General features: G+C 44.8%; 1 protein-coding gene across 1 annotated transcript in view; it reads right to left on the reverse strand.

Annotated features, from left to right (window-relative positions):
- Positions 1-25,434, reverse strand: part of LOC132417747 (uncharacterized) — a 53,326-nt gene that overhangs the window by 6,645 nt on the left and 21,247 nt on the right. Inside the window, exons 2-3 of the mRNA XM_060001519.1 lie at positions 15,107-15,249; positions 14,478-14,916 (exon numbers count right to left, since the gene is read on the reverse strand). Of these exons, the coding sequence (XP_059857502.1) occupies positions 14,478-14,916; positions 15,107-15,249 (582 nt within the window). The remainder of the gene's footprint in view (positions 1-14,477; positions 14,917-15,106; positions 15,250-25,434) is intronic.

Here is a 25,434-nt window from a genome sequence, read left to right on the forward strand (position 1 = left end):
GCACGCCTTGTAAGATACCAGATTTATCACAACATTACCAGCACTGAGTAGTTTTCCTTCCCCCCCATGTTAGAATGTGTAAAATGGTAAACTGTGGCACATTAATTGTTTTTTGGGGGGTTTTTTTGTTTGTTTTTTTTTTTTTGCAGTACTCGGGCCTCTAGAATATAAATGCCAGTTATTTTAAAATAGGTGAGCATATAAATGGTAATCATTTTCAACTTCTGTGACTTGAGAAGGCAATACCTTAACTGAAATGCCTGGATAATCGTTTTGGCATGAGGACAAAGTCGACACAATGACCTACCTACTTGGAAAATTAAACATGTTGGCAATATTACAAAGGACTACATTCACTCATTCAAGTCCACATGCTTAAGTCCTCAGAAGTTCTGAGTACACAGGGTCAGGGCTCAGAGAAAATTACTCACATTCCCTCTCTTTGCACAGTTGTACATATTCTAAATCCCTCTCCTTGAAAGTAAAAGCATTTGCTGAATAGATTATACTCTTGACCCTCAGACTGGCCAGTCCAGATTTACATTCTTACAATCCATCTTACAAACAGTCATTGAAACGATGTGAACTCACCAATTCACATGCCCTTCAGAAATAACTTACACTCTGTTAGGATTTAACCGATCCTTCCCTCTCCTACTAATGAAGTTCCAGAATTTTTAACAGGAGAGGAGGAGAGAAAAAAAAAATTTTAAGTAATACTTATTTCAGCACAGCACTTTATTTTTTTTTAAACAAATCTAAGGTCACTTAAATATTCAGGCACATTAAGAGGTATTATGCACAATAAGACTTTACCAAGTAATCATCAGTTTGAGTACATATAAATTTGAAACCCCATTTAGTCAAATTACATGTAAATTTGCTGACTAAATTTGCTTTTACATTTTCACTACAAATATAGCTACATCCTGCTGGATTTGATGGAATCCAGGCTTCTTACTTTTGGTCACGTTATACGGAGTAGTCACGTACTTGAGAACAAAAGAAACTGATACTATTTTAAGAAAACATACTACATTGTAAATCAGCTATACTTCAATTAAAAACAAAGAAAAGAAAAGAAACTTTGGAGTTTTCTGAGCCTTGTTTCTTCCATAGTGCCAGAGAGATATATAAAGTGTTTTGTTGTTGTTTTTTATTTGTTCATTTTTTGGTCTTTTTTTTTTTTTGGCCGCACCACATGGCTTGCAGGATCTTAGTTCTCCGACCGGGGATTGAACCTGGGCCCTGGCAGTGAAAGTGCAGAGTCCTAACCACTGGACCGCCAGGGAATTCCCATAAAGTGTTCATTTTTAAAAGAAGAAAGAGGAGGGAAAAAAATCATCAAATTAAACCTTTTTCCTACAGTAATTAGTCACATGTTGCTGAGTTATTGCCATCAGCAATTTCCATCTGATTCTGTCTTCACGGACTTCCTCAAACTGAAGATGTGCCCCTGTCACAAGAAGCTTCTATTCTCTTTCTTGTCTTTATTTACTCCTTGATTTGGTATAAGTAGTTTCAAACATAAATGAATCTCCTCCACATGGAAGAGATGGAAGATTTAACACAAGGGGAGAGTGACAATTTCCAAAACTGTCACCCAAAGGGACAGTCTGGTGCTTGTACTATCTGAAAACTTCTTTCTAGAATTGCCTGAGAATGCTGCTTGCTTTGTGAGCCAGTTTAACTCGGCAGCAATGCCAACATCCCTCACCTTTCTGCTTTTGATCCGGGATCTAAGACTCTTGCATAGTATAAACTGACAGACAAAAATAAAACAAAACAAAAAATCCAGTTTCCAAATGACATTGATGTAGCCTCCACCCTTGCAGGACATTTGGTCCTGTCCAAAACTTTCATGAGCATATTTGGTCCATGACAAATGGCTTTGGACAGGACCAAATATTAAGGACTTTTGGGCATGGACCAAATGTCTTATGGACGTTTTGGACAGGACCAAGTGCTAACTGGGTGCCGCTGCCCATGCACCCTCCCTGTCCTTTGAGACCTGGTCAAGCAGAAGCATCCTCCACAGCCTCTAGTCCAACACTGTCCAAAGGGGGTTTCTAGGTCAGGAAGTGGATGTTTTACTAACTTAGGTCTATGCTGGCTCCTTCCTGGAACTGCAAGTTAGCAGCTGTGGTTGTCTCTCTCTCTGCTTCACTCCTTAGGATCAGTGGTAGACAATTTGGGGTTCACTTATCTATAGAATAACCAGGTTGCAAACATTGCTCTAGTTACAAGGTCAAAAGCAAAGCACCAAACTTTAACTCATTTGTAAAAATGGTACGCTACTTCGGTTCAACGTAAATTATTTGTAAAAAGCTGATACTGTAGGGCCTTCCATGTGAAATATAAAAGTTTCAAACAAGAGCAAACATATCAGTTATTATAATACACTTAGTGGTTCAATATTCCTAAAAAGACAAATACTCTTCATTTTGGGTTAAAATGCAAACTCTATATCCTGTTTATAAAACAAACTGAAACAAAAAGATACAAAAGATTAAAAAGAAAAAGGTGGCAGTGATATAACAAGCAAAAAGCAGAGACGGCAATATTAATTTTGGAAAAAGATTTCAGGGTAAAAGGGATGAGAGAGGATTCTGTGTTTAGTGTGTACTTATATGTTATATAAATGTACATACATTTATATGAATATGTATAATTTACACAGATATACAACTATGTATACTTATATGTATATAAAAGGCAAAAATCAATAGTAAAGATATGTGTTGGATATCAAAATACATAAAGTTAAAGCTATTGTAATACAGTGAAAGAAATCACATAATTTTGGAAAGATGACATTAGCACACTTATCACAGTCTGACAAATAAACCATACCAAAAAATGAGAACATAGAAGAGTTAAACAATATAATATAAATTTAATAACAGAAGTTATTTTTTTTAATTCCTTGTTTCAAGTTTCTATGAAAAATAGATCTTGTTCTATATTAGGTAACAAAATGTCAGTAAACTTGAAAAAAATACATGTTACAGAGTTGACACTCTGACAACTGCAAAATAGCGTAAGAAATCAATGACAACTTTTTTAAAAAATTCACAATTTCTACGGGGAAAAGGAGAGACAGAAACTTCTCCAAAATAGTTACTAGGCCAAAGAGAAATCGAAATACTAATTATAGACTGCTGAGATGATCACAGCAATAAGAATATTATATACTAAACTTATGGGATATAGCCAAAGCTGTATTCAACAGCAATTTTATAGCCTTCATGACTTTATATTTTAACAATTATACGTGGACTGTGTAAATCATATTATCCAATACTTCATCCCCAAAATCTATATCTTTGCTAATTTTCTTAAAAAAAGAAAAACTTCTTCTAGCATCATAACCAAAAGTAATTGAAATACACTTTATCACACCAAATTAATTTTTTTTAAGTTAGGACAACTCAAGAGTTACATTAACACTCTTAATGTAACTTTTAATGCAGAAAATAAAAATACCTGGCTAGGAAAATAGGAACACCTTACTAAGATCAGCAAAGACTTTAAATTAGATTCACTAAAATAGAGCTGATAATTTGCTTACTCATAGAATGTAAAAACATAAATGACATTTAATCCTGAAACCTCAAAAAAGAAGAAAAATTAAACAGTGAAGAACAATGTGATGAATTTGCCTTCTAGCCCCATATCCCATTTTCTCATTAAAACAATTTTCTCAGTACACTTTACACTGCCCCTTTATTTTTATAAAAAGGAATACTTCAGTTGGTAGCAAAAATTGTATCAATTACTTTCTAAGGCTCCTGTTTGGCAACATTTGAATAAACATCTGGCACAGCCACTATCCTGCAACCAGCTGCTGATCCTGCATTTTAAATATCAAGACCACAGTATTGTCTTTAACACTCTGCTTCATTTATTTGGTGACATAAAGCTGTGTGTTTTAAGCAAGCTCCACAAATCATAATATAAATCAGTCTACTGTGTTTAACCTTCAGAAGAAATTACAGTACAAGAAGAAAACATTATCAGTGATCGTGATCAAAGTCAAAATCTTCGTCCAGCAGAAATGACAAGCAGTTTTAAAAGGGCTAACAGCTCTGACTCTGGAGTCAGATGGCTGGACTGAAATATGAGATCTCTTGCTCATGTAAGGTTACTCTCTGAACCTCAGTGTCCTCTTCTACAGAATGTTAGCATGACCTCTGTAAGGATTAAATGAGACAATATACTAAAGTGCTTAGAACAATTCCTGACCTACAGTGAACATTAATAAAAGTTCATTCTTCTTTTTCCTCCTCTCCCTACCCCACTCACCCCTTCCCCCAACTCTGAAATAGAGTCAGTAAACATTTAATAAAATGAAGGAGCAAATGGCATAAAGACTGCCCTCTAGAATGTTCCTTCTTTAGTATAAGAGGAAATGTTAAAAATACAGGGAAGAGTAGAAGAAAGATGCTAGAGTAACCACCGTCATCTGGCGCGTTCAGAGATGTGGTTTCTAAAGTACTGCTTTCATTTTTCTACATTAGGGCTTCAGTCTACTAACTTAAAGCCTTTTTTTTTTTTTTTACAAATTAATAACCAGACTCTGATGAAAGGAGAGTGATCAACCTAGACAAATTATGCTGGTTAGAAAGTCTCCCATAACAACAACAACAAAAAGAAGCATTCATGTCCCCTGCGATTCTGTATTAACTGCAAAGTCAGCAGGCTTTCCAAGTCTTCCCAAGCTGATATTATCAAGACCCAAACAGAATGAACCAAGGGGGGAAGGACTAGCCATAAGAAGCTAGAGGGAAAGAGGTGGTCTTGGAAGAAGACGGTTTGAGGATCTGGGCAAATGGTGACAACAGAATGAGACTATGGCACATGCATGACTATAATCAATGAAAAAAAGAGTTGGAATTTCTTTCCAGAAGGATGGCAGCGTTCACTGAACTGTGTCATCCTTTCCTCTCCTCTGGAGGAGTCCAGAAGTGTCTGGTTTTTGGCCAGAAGCAGAGATAAAGAAGCTAACGTGAACTGTCCAGACTGGACAGATCTTTCCACACGGCAGGGAGAAAACCCCTCTCCTGCAGGACCACAGATCAGATCCTGTAACGCTCCTCCTAGCCTTGGCAGGATGGGCAGAAAAAATGCAGAGAGCTCAGCCCCGACCCCCAGCGCTGTCTGACAGGTACATCAAACTGCCGAGAAGAGGACCTGATTCCTGGCAAGACTCTTTCCAACTTGAAATCGTCCTGCACCTCACATAAAGCAGGCGGTTTCCATGTGATCCCTGCACCCTTTATTTCTCTTCTTCTGTATCCAGTTGCCATTTTTCACGTGCAGTCATGGACTTGTATCCTCCCACCCTCCTGTCGTTTCCCCTTCCATTTCCCACAGGGTCCATCTCAACTCGCCGAGGCACAGCCTCCCGGCTCAACCCACCCACAGGGACCCCGGCCAGACAAGCAGAAGTATTAAGTCATTGAGCTGGAGGGTTGGTGGGTCTGTGACCGTGTGGATAAAGCACAACTGCCGCCTTGAGAAGGTGTCACTTTAAGTCATTTAAGACTTCAAAGAGACCACTTCCCTGGTGGTCCAGTAGGTAAGACTCTGCGCTCCCAATGCAGGGGGCCCGGATTCAATCTGTGGTCAGGGAACTAGATCCCATATGCATGCCACAACTAAGAGTCCACATGCCACAATTAAGAAGCCCACATGCCGCAAGTAAGACCTGGCACAGCCTAAAAATAAAAATAAATAAATAAAAATAAATACTAAAAAAAAAAAACAATAAAGATATGGACACTTGCCCAGCTATTCTATTAAAATAAAGAGAGAAAGAGAGAATTCAAAGAGGGGAGGAAATGGGAATCATGCAGGAGTGGCTGCAAACACTTCCAGCCTCAGGCCAGGCTGTGGGCAGCCTCGGCTGACAGGTGGCTGGGAACTGCAGGACCTTCCCAAGAGCACAAAGCAGCCTAAAGGGGCAAGAGCCACAGGTTTGGGAATATCTGTAAATAAATAAAATTTTGTTTTGAAAATCAATCCCCTCTAAGGCACTAAACATGTAGAAGGTTCTCCCCTCTTTTTCAGAATGAAAGTGTCATTGGACACTATCTTGGACTCATGAAGGTCACTTCCAAAGGTGTGCGTAGCCTGGAATCTCCGAAGATAATGTTCCTTAGAAGAGCAGGTGCTGAGCTCCAGTGTCGTGGAAATGGACACATAAGGAGAACTTCAGTTTCTAAAAAATTCAGGGCGGGGAGGACTTTACTTAGAAGCAGAAGGGCAGAGATGAAATCATCATCTTCTGTTGCAAGATTTAAAGGGAAAAATTGCCCAAACCCGAGACGGAAAGTAGACAACGTGGGGAGGAGGGTGTCTGACACAGCACTGGGGGAAGGGTGGCAGTGATGGAAGGAAATGCTAAGAGAGGATGCAGCCACAGCCATCTTCCAGCAGCACCCTCTGAGCACCGGCGTGCTCATCTTAAAGTCCGCGGCGATCTCAGGTGGTAATAAGGTGCAGTCCCGCCAGACTGAGCTCACCGCTTAGAGACGCTGGGATGCCTTTGGGGACCGCCGGGGACCCACAGATTCATGAGGAGGAGGTTATTTTGGACGTACTATTAACCAGCCAGCATCCATGCAGACCGGGGGCTTTAGAGGCTCCCCACGTGTTTGGTATTGGGAAGGAGGAGGTGACATCCCGGTTTCAGAGACACGTCATTTTACATCGACAGATGGGCTCTCGTTATAGAAAATTCTATTATAGGACCTTCACAAGAAATTGAGAAAATGGAAGAATTTTACTGTGTGTGTTTGAGCCTTAAGAGTAGCATCGCCAGCACGGAGGTACGCTTCCATCGCGTTAACAGCACAAGAACATCTCAAGCCCTGGGGCCGTTCCACGTGGTGGCCACCACCATCCTGTGGCCTTTCACATTACTTGGGTCTGCCCCCTAGGAGGCCTTCACCCCCAAGACTCTGATGAATCCCTTTACCTCTTTATCCAAATCATTTGTCAAATTCTTTAAAGAGATTCCTGACCCTTAGGCTTCCCTGGTGGCGCAGTGGTTGAGAGTCCACCTGCCGATGCAGGGGACACGGCTTTGTGTCCCGGTCCGGGAAGATCCCACATGCCGCGGAGCTGCTGGGCCCGTCAGCCACGGCCGCTGAGCCTGCGCGTCCGGAGCCTGTGCTCCGCAACGGGAAAGGCCACAACAGTGAGAGGCCCACATACCGCAAAAAAAAAAAAAAAAAAAAAAAAAAAAAAAAAAGCGATACCTGACCCTTGACAGTGTCCAAGTTTACTCTTCTCTATCAAGAGAGACTGATATCAAAATATCAAGAGCCGCATCCTCCAACGCCAGTGTGACTTAAGTTTACTACAAAGCTCTTGGCATGGACCTTCTCAAGGATAAATGTGTGTGCATATATAATATATAGTAATAGATTATATTCTTGTATTGATAGCTTGTACTCTATCAATACATCTATGTAACCTCCTCATTGAGATAAACTATACATCAGATAATTAGTTCCCACCAATTAAGGAATGCCTGTGATTATATTAAGTCTACAGCTATGATACAGAATGGAGGCGTTCAAAACGTGTTTCTACCCATGTCGAGTGAGCAGAATAATGATACAAGTACAATCCAGCTGACTATGTTAAAACCCACCCCACACCTGAAAATTCGATTTTGAAGGTGAGCACACATCTCTGTGTGGGATATTTTAAGCAGAATGAAACATTTGAAATTATTTGTAGCAAGTACTTTGGATACAACAAATCTCTCTGGGTTTTTTACCCCTAAATGTGTGGTGACCTCAGGAACAGAAAGCACCTGAGGGCCCTCACTCCAGCACAAGAAACACAGATGGGCCTTTCAGTTTTATGCCCCTTTGCAAAGAACTTGGGATAACCTGTAAATTCACTTCTTAATGCAAGACGGAAATATATGCTCAAGACCAGCATTCAGCAGTTAAGAGGTGAAACAGATAAAGCCTCTCAGTTATCACAACAAGGCCTTGAGTCTCAGAAGTTCATTCTAAACGCTTTACTACGATGAAACTGACACACCGTTACTGAAAATTTCTTTGAGCCAGAGTGAGGTAATTCATAAAAATATCTTTATGACTAGCTAGAAATGAACAAAACTTGAGATGCATCCCTGTTCACTGTCTAACCTTAACCCTGAGATTTTAATATGAGAGGTAAGCTTCTCTAGGAGGGAGGCCCACGTCTGACGATTTTCTGGACATTCTACAGACCCCAACCCAGGGCTCTATGTTTACTGGATGCCTGATGCCTTGTCAGCACAGAATAAAACTCCAGGAGGCTCCACGTGGCCTGGAGCTGGCCAGCCCCTCTGACCTCACCTCCTGCCACACCTTCCATTCTCTGGCTGGCTTAACAAGCCCCAGCCTCACGGCTTTCCTTTCTGTTCCTCCAGCGTTCAAGCTGATTTTCATCTGCTCCTCCACTGTTGGCCGACAGCTCATCCGTCAGTCAGGTGCTACACGAAACAAGGGGCATTATAGAGCTGTCACTCAAAGCACTGGCAGGGAATGTGGCTTTGGGGCAGAAAATGAAGAATCCGCCCTCCTGTGAGAAAGCCCTGCAGAAAGATTATTAAACCACACAAAGCAATGGACCGACCTGTTTGGCCTAAAGGAAGCTCAAGCAGGATGGTCTCAGGCGGCATCCTGGACCCAGCACTGGTTTCCCTTTTTCTTTGTGTTATCTAATGGAAAAGAAGAACCCAGCCGCCTCCAAGCAAACCGGCTGCCATTGGGCTACCTGGCACCCTAAACTGTTGGGAGGTTGTATGTACTGGGGGCTGGGAAGGAAATTTTGGCCAGGACAACCTGAACTTGAATCCTATCTGTATGACAAAAAAGAAACACGCAAACAAAAATAACGCTGCCTGGGTCCAGACCCCCTCTCTCTAGCTTACTAACTAGGTACCTTTGGAGAAGTACTTGTCACTCTGTTCCACAATGTCTCCATTTGCAAAATGGGTAAAATAATGATACCTAAATAGTTTTAAAGGTTGGTTAACAAAAAGATAGCACTTAGGAAATAGTAAACGATCAGTAAGTGTTAGCTATCGTCTCATATCTTCTCGTCACTCTCTATCACCTGCTCAATTTTTACAGAACTTAAAACTCTCTGAAATTCTAATTTCTTTGCTTAATTTCTGAGATGTCTGTTGCACCCCCTAGAACGGAATCTGCAAAAGTACAAGGGCTGTGTCTGACTTGTTCTCCACTTCAGTTCCCAGAACAAATCCTAGAAGACAGAAGGTTCTCCAATTGTTGAATGACTCAGTATCTCCAATTCCAAAATCTTTACAACACTCATGAGGCAATCCTAGCCATGAGCTTAGGACACTTATTCAATTTTAAGTTGACTTAAATGAGTCAACTTTTGGTTGGGATATATACAAATTCTTTTGGAGTATACATTTTTAAAACAATTGTCTTTAAAAATTTACTACTTGGAGAAACCACTTTAAGAGAGCAACTTTCTGAGAAAACCAATAAAGATGTTGGAATAGAATAAAGGCTTGATGCCCATATGTTCTAAACAATTTTCTTTTTATTGACATATAGCTGACATATAATATTATGTGAGTTTCAGGGATACTCCGGCTAAAAATTTTTCTAATTTAAAACATAAGTCCTGATTTAAAGCCTAAAAAGCATGTTTGGTCCTCTGTTAATATCTAAGGATAAATGGGGAAAGTATAAAGAATCACTGGAGAAGACAGAGACACTGAGCCATGCTCCCTGAGATCCGAAATTAGGAGAATCTGTGGAGATTGCCGGATCTGGATAAGGCTGGCGGGTGGGGAAACCCCAGAAGCCCCAGGAGGGAGGAGCATCTAGGCTCTGCTCAAGGGCCTCTGGGTGTGGGGCTGGGACTGGAAGGCCCTCTAGACTCAAGCAGGCTAACGTGATACCTTCCGTAGCACGCAGAGCTTTGACCATGGGAAGGTACCATAAGAGAACAAATGCACTCACACAGCACCCACCATCTCTCCCCACGACGCTTTCAATAGACCTTTAGCTGGTGCAACTGCGTCCAACCCCCTCCCAGTCCCATCCAGCGCCCTCACCGGCCCAGAATTCTCATTCTACCTAAGATCAAACTGTGTCACCCCTCCCCCTGCTCAAAAGCTACCAGGGCTTCCCAGTCATCACCTGTGGCCCAAGCTTCCCTTCCCACTGTCTTATCGCACCACTGCCCACCCCAGCCCCAGCCAGCCAGTTCCCAAACGTGTCAGGACCTCCCCAACGCCGTCCTGCCCCGGTGGGAAAGCACTCCTGTTCTGGAGGAAGCCCTGGCGGCCGGCATCTGCACAAGGCTTAGCGCAATCCTCTCTGCTGGGAATCCCCCTCCCAGCCCACCAGGCAGGAGTACCTGCTCTTTACTCCCGTCCTCAGAGCCCTCCTCGCGCTCTCAGTTCTTGCGTCAGCATCTCCGAAAAGTCTGAGTGCCTCATCAATCTTTATAATCGCGGGAGGGACACAGAGCCTGGCACTAGCGGGCACTCATTGAACACGTATGGAGTTTAATTTAGAGTTTAATCAGAATACACAGCACAATTTTAAAACATTCCTGGTTTCCTGCACACACATATCCCTTTTGAGGGTCCTGGAAAGAAAATGCCTGAACTATTTTTTCTACATGCCCAGAGTAGGTCATTTCTAAGTAGTGGATTGAAATATGCTAGCAGGTCATTTCTAAGCAGTGGATTTGAATATCCCAAGTCAAAACAATTTTTCCTTTGAGTTGCTTAATTCCCTGCTTCTTGTTGGATCCATAATCATCTCCTCCTTGTCCAATCCCCACCTGAAGTGTGTGTGGTTAGAACCACATACTTTTGGAATTACAGGCAAAAGTAATCTGGATTGCTGGCAACTTCAAGACGCATGTTTCAAGTTACAAAGCAAAACACTAACTTGTTTTCAATCCTGCTGTAAAAGTGTAGGCTTGCCTCAATTGCGCTGGGGCACAGCCAGAAAAGGGGGTCTGGGCAGACCTCTTGTCCACCCCTCTCTCTCCACTCCGGGGTGGGTTAATACACACACACACGCACGCACGCACACGCACACGCACATGCACACGCGCGCACACACAGGAGAACGGGAACTCAAGATGGAGCAAAGCCATTCCTCCCTTTTCCTCACTGGGAGGATCTAACAGAACAATTTTATTACCACGCTCCAAGATGGGCTCTCAGAGACCACCTGGAAAACAAGCAAATTTCGTGAATACTTATTTACCATAAGTATAATAAAATGTAAACTGGCATTTGCCTACCGGTTATTTAAGAGGACTACTTGTGACTGATGAATTTAATTCCGGTTCGACAAGAGGAAATATAATGCCTTCTGTAATGCTCATCTATGTGTCTGGTTTTGTGGCTGTTTTACACCCATGAAATAATTAGGGAAAGTCACAAAACTACATGAAAGTAACTGATAATATAGGTAGCACAGTCTGAGGGATCAGTTGAAAGTTATCCTGCAAGAAATGCATTACTAATGATAAAGTCCCACAGACAGTGCTCAGCTCCTGCTTTTGCGTATATAAATTAGATGGAGTCAAGGGATTCCTACGATAGTGGCGCTCAGTCTTTCCAGATTTACAGCTAGGCTCCCTCTGAGTACACCTTCGTGGTTTGGAGTTTGTTTCCTGTATTTTTGAGCACATGAACTTGTCCACACATATATTGTGACTTGGAATAAAAGGTTGTGAGCCAGTCATCAGGGGCTCCCAGACTTCGGAGTTTCAAGGCTCCATAAAAGATCTTGCAACAAAAAATTGGGAAGCTTTGCAGCAGACACTGAGGTTCCCTAAGAGAAGTTTTATAGGAGATAAACTGTCGCACACAATTCAGCATTTTACCATTATTACTGAGGAAAACCAGAATTCTGAGGAATTCTGAACCCCCAAGACAGTTCAGAAAGGTTAACCACTTGGATCCCAGAAGGCATCACCCATGCTCCTCTATCTGATGCTGGTTTCAGGAGGTAGTCCCCTTGCTTGTCATCACGGTACTGAGTTAAGGGCTGAGCCAGTGCAGCTGCTAAACCCACCAGCTGCCCGTCAGCCTGAGACAGTTCAAGCTGCCAAGGCAACAGGCAATAGTCAATCAACTACAGCAATCTCGAACCTTTAAAATTGCCAAAATAGTTCTCCTTGCTTAATATGACAGATCGCCAATTCCTAGAAGTTCACACATTCTGCTAAAATGAAAAAATATATGAACTACGGAAATATTTACAAATCAAATGCTATTGATACAACGTCTGGGATTTCAAATGGTGGGGGAGATTTATAGATGGAGTGAGATTGTCCATGTGCTGATAAATTTTGAAGTTAGATGATGGATTCATGGGGATTCAATATAGTATTTTTGATTACACAGGACACCCCCCTTATCTGTGGTTTTGCTTCCGCAGTTGCTGTTTCAGTTACCTGCAGTCCCCTGAGGTCCCAAAATATTAAATGGAAAATTCCAGAAATAAACAATTCATACATTTTAAATTGGGTGCCATTCTGAGTAGCTTCATGAACTCTCTCCCCATCCTACCCCGTCCTGGGGTGTGAATCATCCCTTTGCCCAGCGAATCCGTGCCGTGTAGGCTCCCTGCCTGCCCATTAGTCACTTAGCAGCCGCCTGGCCAGCATCACTTCAACAGGGGTGGTATCGCAGTGTTTGTGTTCAAGTAACCATTACTTTACTTAACAATGGCTCCAAAGCGCAAGAGTAATGATGCTAGCAATTCAGATATTCTCTTACTGTGCCTAATTTTAACATTAAATTTCATCATAAGTATGGAGGTATAGGAAAAAAACAGTATATACAAGGGTTCATCCGGGGTTTCAGGCATCCACTCCGGGTCTTGGAATCCTAACCTCTTAACCTCGCAACAAGGGTGGGGAGGGGAACCCCCGTACGAGTTTTGCAAATTGCTTAAATTTTCCAAAATGAAAAGTAAAAAATAATCATGAAGTCAAGTTTAAAACTATTAAAATGCAATCTCTACAGTGCATACAAGTGATTACATATATTCTTACTTTCTAGTGTGTTGCAGTTCTACAGTAGGAGAGCAGATCTTGACCCTTTACTAAGGCAGCTTAATTACAGGGACTCCACTGAGGTTTTTGCTAACGTCAAAAAAGAAAGTTAAGACACCTTCTGAAATTCAGCACAGGTTATAAAACATACAAGATTTAAGCTTTACTATTTTTTATCTAAAGGAAGCTTTATAAAGGAAGATTTCTGCTATGTGAAAATAGACAAAACACAACAAAACAAAAAAGATGCTATAAATTTGCCATGTGTATAGAGGAAGGCACTTCAGCAGGTAAAAGCTATTCCTTCGGCGGAAGGTAGCCTAACAACCCTGGCGAACGAAAAAGGCGGCTCTTCAGTCTTTTAGCGTTTGAACTTTTGACCTCTTCCCAAAATGTCACGAAAGAATTTCTAAACCGTGGGACTAGAAAGAACGCTTTCTTTCCTCAAATCGTTTCACAAAACATTACTCTGTACTATATACGCCTTAAGCCACCGAGCCCAAAGTACAAAACTAAAAAGTAAAGTCTAAAAGGGATGCAAACTAGATTAAGAAAAATACATATGAAGTAATGCAATTAAAAACAAAACAAAACAAAACAACAGGTCGAGACAGCACTGGAAGTGCGGCAGCGAATATCACCTTTCGGGCTTTCTTCCCCGGACACGGTTTTCTCTTTTGCTGAGGATCAGGCTTTCCACTGTCCTCCTCGTATCCCTTCCTTCCTTCAAACTCACAAAATGACTTGAAGAAACATGTACTGGAGGCAACGAAACCTGCAGCTCAGTCTTGCAAGGACGCAGCGGCGCTTAAGAGTCAACCCACACGGAGGGGGCGGAGGGACGCGTCTCCCGAGGCAAACGCGGCCGGGCCGGGTCGCCGCCCCAGGAAAGGACGCGCCGGGGACGCCCGCGCACCTGGCCCGCTCGCTGCCGCCTCCCGCGGCCGAGCCCGCTGCCACCCGAAGCTACCTGAGCGCTGTCTCTCCACTTCTCCCGCGTCCGCACACGCGCCCCCGGCCCCAGCCGAGCTCAGAAGGTGAGACCCGCAGACCCGAAGCGGCCGCGGCCCCGCCGAGCCTCCCGCGCCGCCGCCCACCCGGCAGGCCGCAGGCACAGCCTCACCGGGGCAGCCGGGGAGGCCCCCGCCAGCTGGCCAGAGGCGGCGTGCTCGCCAAGGTACAGATCCGCGGTTTAGGTGCCAGGAAGCTCCCCAGTCCAGCACTCGCCCAGGCTGCCGGCCCCTCCCCGGGCGCGGCGCGGGGGTGGAGAGAGGCGCGGGCGCCCGGGGGGAGCGGGGCCAGCGCGCCGGCTCGGGCGGGGCAGCGGGGGGGAATGGGGGGGATGGGGGGGTTCCCGCGGCGCGACAAGACGGGACAGGGCGGGCAGCGGCCGGACTCACCCAGGCAGCGGATGTGGAAGCCCGAGGGCGGCCGCAGCGCCCGGCGCGACCAGCCCTCGCGCAGCGCCTCCAGATGCTCCTCCTTGCCCTGGATTAGCAGGACCTGCTCGTCGATCCAGCCCAGGAAGAACGTCTCGGCCACCGCGGCCGTGACCTTCTTGTTCCAGAAGTGCTGCATGTTCTCGGCTTTGAAGTCGGCGAAGATCTCGTAGCCGATGTGGTGCCGGGCGAGCTGCCGGGGCTGGGCCGGGGACGCGGGCCGGGCGGCCTCGGACCTCTCCCCCGCCGGCCCCTCGGCGGGGCCCAGGACGATGGCCAGAGAGTGAGGCGCAATTTGCAGAAACTTCTCCATCTTCGGAGGCATCCGGCGTCCGCGCGCGACCCCGCTCACCGCAGCCGTCGCCTCCCGCCGCTCCCGGGAACAGCAGCGCGAAGTGCGCTGCGCGACAAACGAAGAGCGTTAGTGCCCACCCCCGGGCCGGCCGCTTCCCCAGACATCCCGCGCCCAGATGCCGGGGACGCCCCCGCGCAGCCCCTGCGCGCAGCCTGCCGGCGGGCGCAGCAGGTCACCACGCGAGGGAGGGGAGGGCGTGCGGAGCCCGCTCGGGCCGACGACTGGCGCGCATTACCTGCAGCTCCAGGCCACCCTCCCTGCACCACTCATTTTCCAGCCGCTGCACCCTCGCCTCCCTCGGCGCCCGGCGGCCCCGGCGGGGGGCGGAGACGCCGGAGGGGGCGGGCAGTTCGCGCCGAGTCCGGGGAACCCTCCTGGCTGGACTCGGCCGGAGGAATCCCCCAAAGTCCGCAGCGGGAGGTGGTCGACGGGGTGCGGATGCCCGGGGCGGGGGCGGGGTGTGAGTTTAGGTGGCGGGGCCAGGGACGCACGGCGACACGTGGAAGGCACCGAGTCCGGAGCGGTGAGTGTCGCTCCTCCCCACGCTCCACTCCGCCCTCGCCTCCCACCTCCTGCTGGAACAAGTGGCTTCGCTGACTGGTTGATGTGCCCTTGGAAGTGGCTTTTTTAAAAACTTAGTCAACCACGAAAAATTGTCATCCGTCCCTCCTCCCACGCTCTCGTGGAACTCTCCTCCCGTATCTCCATCACGTACTGTGGGCCTGAGATAGAAGAAACCTAGTCATTCCCAGCGTTACCTACCCAACCCTCCGTTTAGGAAGAGGATACGGAAATTTACCAGGAAAGGTAATGATCATGCTTTTAAAAAAAAGAAAACAAGAAACAAACCAAAAAACCCCACTTCGTTAAGCTTCTTTGTATACAAACTCTGTTTGGCTTATTTTTCATTGAGAAAGTTCAATTGTATATTTAGAGCCCTAATTAATTAACGCCAAGGCTTCATGCTACATTTCCCTAGAGGAGGGTTTCTCAGCCTTTGGTGTTTCAGAGTCACCTGCAGCTTTTTTTTTTTTTTTTTTTTTTCCCGCCAGTACGCGGGCCTCTCACTGTTGTGGCCTCTCCCGTTACGGAGCACAGGCTCCGGATACGCAGGCTCAGCGGCCATGGCTCACGGGCCCAGCCTCTCCGTGGCACGTGGGATCCTCCCAGACCGGGGCACGAACCTGCGTCCCCTGCATCGGCAGGCGGACTCTCAACCACTACGCCACCAGGGAAGCCCCACCTGCAGCTTTTGTCAAAACATAGGTATCTGGATGTGGGTCTCTGATTCCGTAGGCCTGCTGTGGAACCTAATACTTTTTCTTTCAAACAAATTCTCTGCTGCTGCTGCTGGTCCTGGACCATACTTTGAAAACCTTTGAACTAAAAAAAATGTTACGTGGTGGGAGGGATCGCTGAAGTGTTTGCTGCTGGCATCCTGGGATTCTATTACCATGAAAAAGTTACTAAACCCAAGTCCGAAGACCTGGGTTTTAATCTTACTGAAGGTGTCCTTGGACAACTCACTGAACCCCAGTTCCTCCCATTTGCAAAATGGGAGTTGATAAAGCCCCACTCAAGCCCACGTCTCTGGACCGGAGAGAGCATCAAGGAAGGACATGTTTGAGAAGTCGCCTCAAATGATAAAATGTGCCGTCAGCATGAGAATGTGTGCTGCCACTAGTCACAGAAGCCAGGGGCTCCTCAGGCCTTAGAAAGCCAAGGACTGGACTTGACATGAGGGAGGCAGCCATGGTCGTATGAACGCATCCTGCCCTTGGAATCTCCCAGGCACCCGCGGGAGTGCTGGGCTTTTAGTGCTTTAGTACTAAGCCTCAATTTGGCACCAGTGATGCAACATTCTTCGCCCTCCCTTAGTGCCTGGGCCTCAGGAAGAGAGGAAGTGGTAGTGGCTGGAAAAATGGAAGAAGGAAAGATATACTTGTGACATTTTTTTTTTTACCTAGCAATTTTTTAAATTTTTGTATTATGACATAATTTCAGACCTAGTGAAGAGTTGCAAGAGTAGTGCAAAGAATACCCATGTATTGAATATCTTCACCCAGATTCCCCAAGTATTAGCATTTTACTACACTTTTCAATAACCCTCAGTTCCCAGTTGGCCCACAGTACCCTCCATGCATGGACTCAGGGTCACGCATGTTTCTACTCCATGTCAGTTTCACCAAAATTTGCCTGTAAATATAGCTTTCTTTTCTTCCTCGATCTTTCCCTCTCTTTGCTTCCGCACCCACCCACAGTCTCTCTTCTTGCAGCCCCCAGTCTTCAGCGGCTGCAGCAGCGGGAAGCTAGGACAGGGATGCATTGGGCAATCCTTCAGAAGCTAAATAATAAAACCAGTCAAGGAAAAATAAAAAGATGTAGAGGGAGCAATGACCAAGTAAACAACTGTAAGTGTAATTATAGCATGAGATGCACGCCTTGAAAGTGTCGAACAGAGCAGTGTCAGAAAGAAACAGGAGGGGGCTTCCCTGGTGGCGCAGTGGTTGAGAGTCCGCCTGCCGATGCAGGGGACACGGGTTCGTGCCCCGGTCCGGGAAGATCCCGCATGCCGCGGAGTGGCTGGGCCCGTGAGCCATGGCCGCTGAGCCTGGGTGTCCGGAGCCTGTGCTCCGCAATGGGAGAGGCCACAACGGTGAGAGGCCCGCGTACCACAAAAAAGAAAAAAGAAACAGGAGGACCTACATTAGATAGGATACTGGGGTCTCTAGGAGGAGATGGGCATTTACTTCTGCCCAAAGGATGAGAAGTAGCCTATCTTGCCAAGGCTGCATAGGCCACACTTCTGATGTCACTGGAAAAGTTGTACTCTGTCTTTTATCCCCTTCAGAGAGGCACTTGCGTGTATCATCACGAAAGAAGGTGCAAATGTTTCTTGGCAAGGAACTATTTCCTTCCCTAGGTTCAGTATCCAAGACCTTTATATTGACCCAAGTACTGGTAAGATTTCCTGGTTATTTTCCAAGGAAAAGTATTTAACATTTATCAAATGCCTTATTTTTGCAAAACTCAATGAGAAGGAACAATTATTATTCTAATTTTTCCAATGAGAAAACGAAGTTCACAGATGTTAAGTAATTTGGCCAAGATCACACAACTACTAGTTGATAAACCGAAAATTTGAACCAGACTTATGACTCCAGAACCCAGGTTTCCTCAGCCTGCACTGCAGCCTCCAAAGGAACTGAGAACCTGCAAGATAAACTAGGATTACTTCACTCAGAAGGGATTATTGCGCCAATTCACTTGAAAACGTTCAGGAAGAACTTCTTGGGTAGCTCATCAAATAAGAAACCCTCAAACCCCCTGGGGAGAACAGTTGCCTCAGTTTTTATTTTATTTTATTTTATTTTTTTCGGTACGCGGGCCTTCTCACTGCTGTGGCCTCTCCCGTTGCGGAGCACACAGGCTCCAGACGCGCAGGCTCAGCGGCCATGGCTCACGGGCCCAGCCGCTCCGCGGCATGTGGGATCTTCCCGGACCGGGGCACGAACCCGCGTCCCCTGCATCGGCAGGCGGACTCTCAACCACCGCGCCACCAGGGAAACCCCTCAGTTTTCTCCATAGTGAAGTTCAAGGTCAAGCGGGATGTTGTGCAGAATGAAAGAGCACTGTGAATGAAATTCTTTATCAGCCCTTCTCCCCACTGCCTGCCGTCAACTGCCTGCCATTCCTGCAGGGAAAGAGGGCTTTGCTAAACCTACTCTGGCCCAAGCTTATCAGTTGCTGGTTGTCCCACCAGGATATAACAGACTCTCAGACAGTCATCACTCAGGGATGTGCCTTCCAGCCTAAGGGCCCTCAGTTTGGAATTTCTGTTTGTGGCAGATGGTGTTTTTGAAAGATGGCTGCCGCAACACTTCCCACGTTTGTGCGTTTCCGTAATGTGACCCATTTCGGTAGTGTGACTCCCCCATCAGGAGGTAGCAGTCTCTCTCTCCACCCCCTTGACTCTGGTCAGGCCCCGTGATTGCTTTGACCTATAGAGTAGAGCGGAATTGATGCTGTGCCAATTCTGGGAATAGACTGATTAGCTTCTTCGTTCTCACTTCTGCTTCTTGGAAGCAGCCGCCTTGTAACAAGTACAGCTATGCTGAGATGATCATGTTGTGAGGAAGCTCAAGCTAGCCACAAGGAGAGGGTGTGGAGAGAGAGTAGTGCTGGCCAATTCCCAGTCGTTCTTACCAGCCCAGCTCAGGCACCGACACATGAGTGAAGGAGACATTCTAGCCCCAGCAGACACCAAATGTGGAAGACCCGAGACCCCATACTAGTAACCCCCAATCGAGCTGTCCCAGGCACCTCTGGGCATTCAAGTCAACCCAACTAAAGCTTCCAACTTTGTATAACCGAGGTGAGCCATCCCCACTGTGTCTCGTCTCATTTCTTTTTTTTTGTTTTGTTTTTTTGCGGTACGCGGGCCTCTCACTGTTGTGGCCTCTCCCGTTGCGGAGCACAGGCTCCGGACGCGCAGCCTCAGCGGCCATGGCTCACGGGCGTAGCTGCTCCGCGACATGTGATATCTTCCCGGACCTGGGCACGAGCCCGTGTCCCCTGCATCGGCAGGCGGACTCTCAACCACTGCGCCACCAGGGAAGCCCTCGTCTCAATTCTTGACCCACGCAACTATGAGCATGATAAACTGGCAGCCGTTTTTCCTCACCGAGTTTTGAGGTGCTTGGTTACAAAACAATAGATAATTGGGCCGCTGTTGCTCTCGTATTGTTTGCACCCATCTTGGGTCAGTCTAATGGATAAGAATCCCGGCAGGAAACGAGATTTCAGTGATGTCCTGATTGTGGCATCTCTGGAGAGTCAACTTTTATAAAGCAAAAAGGGAGTCCTGCTATGTTATTTTTAGCTCACAAGTGTGATAGGTGGATTTAGACTCCTAAGTCCATAATTCAAGGCACCAATTGATTAATGTGTCAGAAAGAATGACATCTGCACAAACCATTCAATAAAGCCTCACTGCAGTAGGAGTCCAGCGTTTCCACAGAGCTCCTATCACCATGGGTTACCGCTTGTTCTAATTAAAAGCCCCCTAAAGGATTCTTTCAAGGGTAATCCACCAACACCCTTAATTGTAGTGCACAGTTTACGCAGGATTATTGATTTTGTTTGATGCTGATGACTACGTGCTCACCTACTAGCTGGAAAGAGGCTCTCAAATGTCTATTACTGTTTATACCAGGTTAATAATAAAAATAGCTAACATTTACATGGTGCTTCCTTGTGTCATGTACCATGGTAAGCACTTTATGTATACTCATTCGTTTAATCCATGCGGAAGCCCTATGGGGTAGTTACTATTGTCATCCTAACTTTATAGATGAGAAACTCATCCACAGAGACCTTAAGCCACATGCTCGGGGTTTTGGTGACTTGGTATAAAGTCCTCAAGCCAGGATGCAAATCCAGGCAATCTGGTTCCAACCACACTGAAGGCCCCCTCCACTCTTCGAAGAGTTTGTGATGGTCTTGTTGTCACAGCCGCACATGTATGAATCACTTGCTTGAGGATGCTGGTTCCATCCAGTGGCTGAGAATGAATCTGATGTTGAAAAGACTGCAGAAGTACATCACATGCCTCACTTCTCCCCACAGCACACCAAAGACACTTACCTTAGTCAAGACCTATGTCGATCTTCCTTACAGGGAAGACTTCTTGATGGCCTGAGACACTTTCCCAAAGTAGCTCACAGTGCTTCTAAATGCCACCCGGATTCCTCACTCTTTTTCCCCCCAAAGAACGAATCTCTTCTAAGACAAAATTTAATATTGCCACCATAACTGAGAGCTTCATGTAGCCTGAAAGTGAACTGTGGCTGGTTCTGGGAGGCTTCTGCATAACGCTTCTGTGGACAGTAACACAGCCAGGACCCTTCTGAACTCTGGCCTTCATATGGCACAAGCCTTGGCATCTCATTACAAAGGCAGAAGCCTAGCCCAGTGTGCAAACTATATTTTTCTTTGTCTTCTGTTTCTATTCATGGTTTGTTCTTGTTGGATTCCTATAGCTGTGCATGGGAGCAGTTAAGGGTAGAAACCAGTCTACTTTTCCCTAGAAAATACTTTACAATTTTCCTGCCTGTAATGGTAAACCCAACTCCACATACCCCAAATTTTATGCCAAAATTCCATTTTATTTGAACAAAAATTTCATCGGCCACATCAAGTTGTGCTTGCATGTGGGATCCTCCCGGACCGGGGCACGAACCCGCGTCCCCTGCATCGGCAGGCGGACTCCCAACCACTGCGCCACCAGGGAAGCACTATTGTGCATTTTTTAATGGCATGTTTTAAATATTGGATGTCCATGTCCTTAGAATGCATGCCTCAGGCTTTAACTCTGAATGATTGGAAGTTACTAAATCTTGCTGCCGTTCATTAAGAATCATATATCAAACAACTGTTGTACTCTAGGCAGTGTTCTGAGTATGACACACAGAGAAATAAATAAGACGTAGCCCCCTTATTTGGGGGGGGGCTTACAGTTTGCAAGAGGAGACAGACAAATAATCTCCCCAAAATGGAACTAGGCCTTCTTAGTGCAGTAGCAGAAGCATGTACATGCTATATGGGAGTACAAAAGGGGGAAGGAGATAAAAGGAAGGAGAGGTTCATTAAATAGGTGACATTGAGAATGAGATAAGACTTCATACGCTGGGTAATATTGAACTAAGACTTGAAAGGTAAGTACTTATTACACGAGGTTGACGTGTTACATACAGCTCTTTCCAACCTAAGGGACGTGATCCACTGGTGAGTCTCTGTCACTGGGCAGTGTGTCCACGAAAACGGTTCTCAGCAATAGAGTACCCGTTTGGGATTGATTCCTTTTGATTTATTTTTAAATTAAGGTAGATTCAAAGTTCCTCTAGTAGTAAGTTTACTCAATCCTTTGCATACTGCTAGGCTTTTTAGATACGAAAGAAAAGGGCTGGAGTTACAACTACCCTGCCAGGGTTTGTGCATTTCACTAGTGTTCCCATGAGGTTGGGTCCCTCATGTAAATGGCATCGCCATGTGGCTGTGGTGGGGAAGAAAGACCTGGCAAACTGCTGCCATGACGCGTACTGTACGGTCATTAATTTCGTAAGTATGTGGATGAGCGTGTATAACGCCTTGTTACTATTTCATGTGAAATAACAATCGCCGATATTAATAACAAAGCAACATGATACACACAATTTTTATATATTTTCTCCTACTAACTGGAATAGAATCAGTTCATTATGTGTTGATTTTTTTAAAAAAACTAATTGCCAAGTTCTACCCCTGATTTTGTCTCCTCCATATAAGGAAGTGAATGCTCAGAGTCTGAGATCTCCAACAGTAGATCTCCAACAGTAGATAACCTGCCGGGACACTGCCATCTTGCCCAAAGTGCCGCATTCTCCAGTAAACAGACCCTCCCTTCTCTGAGATCACTGCAGATGGCAGATCTCCAAAGGCAAGAAAAGGGCCAACTAAAAATAGACAGTTTTAGGAAAATGCTCTGGTTAATCAGATAACTGCTATCTGAAACAAGCAGATACCAAAGCATTTTAAAAGACAGAAACACAGTCATTCACAAGAGAAAGCTTAATGATCTTATTCATGTTGTATTTGTTAAAGTGGAACTTCAAAATCATCTATATCGGGCATTCAGTTATAAATGGAATTCGATTCCTACGGTGTTTTCCACTTGGTTACTTTAGCAATATGACTCACCAGAGTTTAGAAATTACATATAGTTAGTCATTCTTGGTGATTTATTCTAGATGAATAAATGTACTCTTTCTCCAAAAAAAAAGTTGAAGTAGTTTTATTTGTAATTTGTTCATATTTCCTTTATACTATTAATGGGGATCGTCCTGATAATTTAGAAATGCGAAATAAGTGGCAAATCAACAAGACTTGTCTACCATCTGTGACAGTTATTGTGACTCGTAGTATCTTTTCAGCGCACCACTTTTAATGTGTTCTGTTTATCCTACTTAAATATTTTAAAGGATGTAAATTGAACAAGTCATTAGATAAGCACTCCATGTCTAAAAATTATATTTCATATTAGAATTAAATATATACATACAGTAAAGACAACATATTTTATTAGAAAACATATTATCAAGAAAAAAGTACATTTAGGTCTTCCATTTCTGGCAATGGAGCACACTAGACAGCCTAAAAATTTCTCAGTATAGGCACTTAAAAATGATACATATATATAAAACCACCTCTTGCACTCACCTTATGCTTTCAGGTAGGATGGAGTCGCTTATGTCAGACCAATGATTCTGCCAGGAACAGCTAGAAAAGCTAGATAACATATAAACATTGTCTGCTTAAAGGCATCACATGGTTGCTGAAGCACAAGGAAAAAAAAAGTAATAAAATTTCTGAGGGAGGCCCATGAAGCGGTGATCTGACCTGCAGACAATTTTCCCTAAGGAAATGGGTTAATCTAATTCCTGGCTATGAACAAGAGTCCAGAAAACCAGTCTTTCATTTATTTATTTTAGTGCCCTGACCAGGAATCGAACCCGTGCCTGCTGCAGTGGAAGCGCAGAGCCTTAACCACTGGACCACCAGGGAAGTCCCCCCAATCCCCTTTCCCTGAGTAGACTTCTGAGTAGTAGAGAGCTGCTTCCGACAGACAGAGAAACCAGTAGACTTTCTGGCAGTTTTATACAGTTGGAGTGATATAATTGCAAGGCCTCAAACATGGCAATTTTCTGTTCAAAATAGCTGCAGAGGACGGGAGGATAAAAAGCCGAGCTGAAACCCTCGGAAAACTAGAACAAAGCTTTTGTCGGCTTCAGTAATGATGAGACAAGGACTGGAGCTCACGATACGCCAGGTGGAGGAGTTCCAGAATGTACATCAGGCTCTCAGTTGAAGATGGATGAGACAAAGGTAGACTGCAATGCAAAATAGAGCCTGCTCAGTCCCTTGTTGAACGAAAATGATCAGCTCCCACTCTATCTGCTTAACAAGGGAAAGAGGGAACTTTCTCTGGAGGAAGAGATAGTATTACCTGGAGCCCCTACAGTATTTTATATACAATGTCCAGCATTCAGTTGAAAAATTCCAAGGCATGCCGAGGAAAAGGACTATATTGAGTCTGTTGAGTCCTGGAGGAAAAAATATACTATAAACAAACCCAGAGCAGACAAGAATTTCAACATAATTATAGTATGTTAAAGAAAATAGAGGAAAAGGTGCGGAAAAACAATAGAGAATTTTAGCAGAGAATGGAAATATTTTTAAAAAACGGAAATCTTAAAAAAAAAGGAAAGTAAAATCTTTAAAATTAGAACTCAGTACATGAGCCTATGCCCAGACAATATACCAGTTTTTACCTACTAGCGTGGTTATAACAAAAAAGACAGACGATAACAAGGGTTGCTGAGGATGGGAACAACTGGAGCCCTCACACAGTGCTGGTGGGACTCTCAACTGGTGCGGCCACTTGGGAACACGGTTAGCGGTTCTCAGAAAACGAAACAGACCCACATAAAACCCAGCAATTCCACTTCTAGTGATCTACCAGACAGAAATGAAATGAAAATGTATATCCCCACAAAGACTTGTCCACAATAGTCATAGCAGCATTATTCACAATAGCCAAAAAGCGGAAACAACTAAAATGTCCGTGAACTGATGAATGGAACACAAAATGTTGAGTATCCATGCCATGGAATGAAGCCAACCCTCAACACCCATGGGGGATGGGTTCCAGATTCTATAGTCTAGTGGATCCTCCATATTTGCCGACTCCACATTTGTGGATTCAACCAACCACAGATCAAAAATGTTTTCGAGTGTATGAAATGTCCAGAAAAGGCAAATTTATAGAGACGAAAAGGAGGATTAGTGGTTGCTGAGGGCTGGGGTGGAAATGGGGGGGATTGCTAACGGAGAAGAGGTTTCTTTTCAGAATGATGGAAATGTTCCAAAATTAGATGGTGGTTATCATTGCACAACTCTGTAGACACACTAAAATTCTTTGTATACTTAACAGAGGTGAATGTTATGCTGTATAAATTATATCTCAATAATGCAGTTAAAAATAAAGATAAAACCCAATAAAAATGATCAAATAATCCAGGAAAGTATGTTCTCAGAGTATCTTTTAATAGTTTGTTCGCTTGATTTACAACTGTGGAATATGTAAACATGTGGTATGTGGATCTCCATTGGTATTAAGGACAGCGTGTCTGTCATTGTTGCTGGTGGGACCACACATAGATTACTAGGTTCACATTAGGAACCAAGCACCGAGAAGTGGGTGATTGGCCTGAGAACTGTGACAAGGAAAGAGAGGAAAATGCACAGGGTTTGGAAAGTTCTAATCATACTGATGGAAGCTGTGTTACACCTACTACCACGAAGGGCTTAGGGTTGCCTTTTCCTTAGGAGTTCTGCACAGCTGAGTGTATAGACTCCAAGCTCAGAACATATTACAATTAATCTACTTCCACATTTCCTCCAGAACGTTCCCATCACTGTCCCTAATCCTCTCATAACCCAGGCTTTGACTTACTTTTTCAGTGA

Source organism: Delphinus delphis, chromosome 21 (genome assembly GCF_949987515.2).
Source record: "Delphinus delphis chromosome 21, mDelDel1.2, whole genome shotgun sequence".
Taxonomy (NCBI): domain Eukaryota; kingdom Metazoa; phylum Chordata; class Mammalia; order Artiodactyla; family Delphinidae; genus Delphinus; species Delphinus delphis.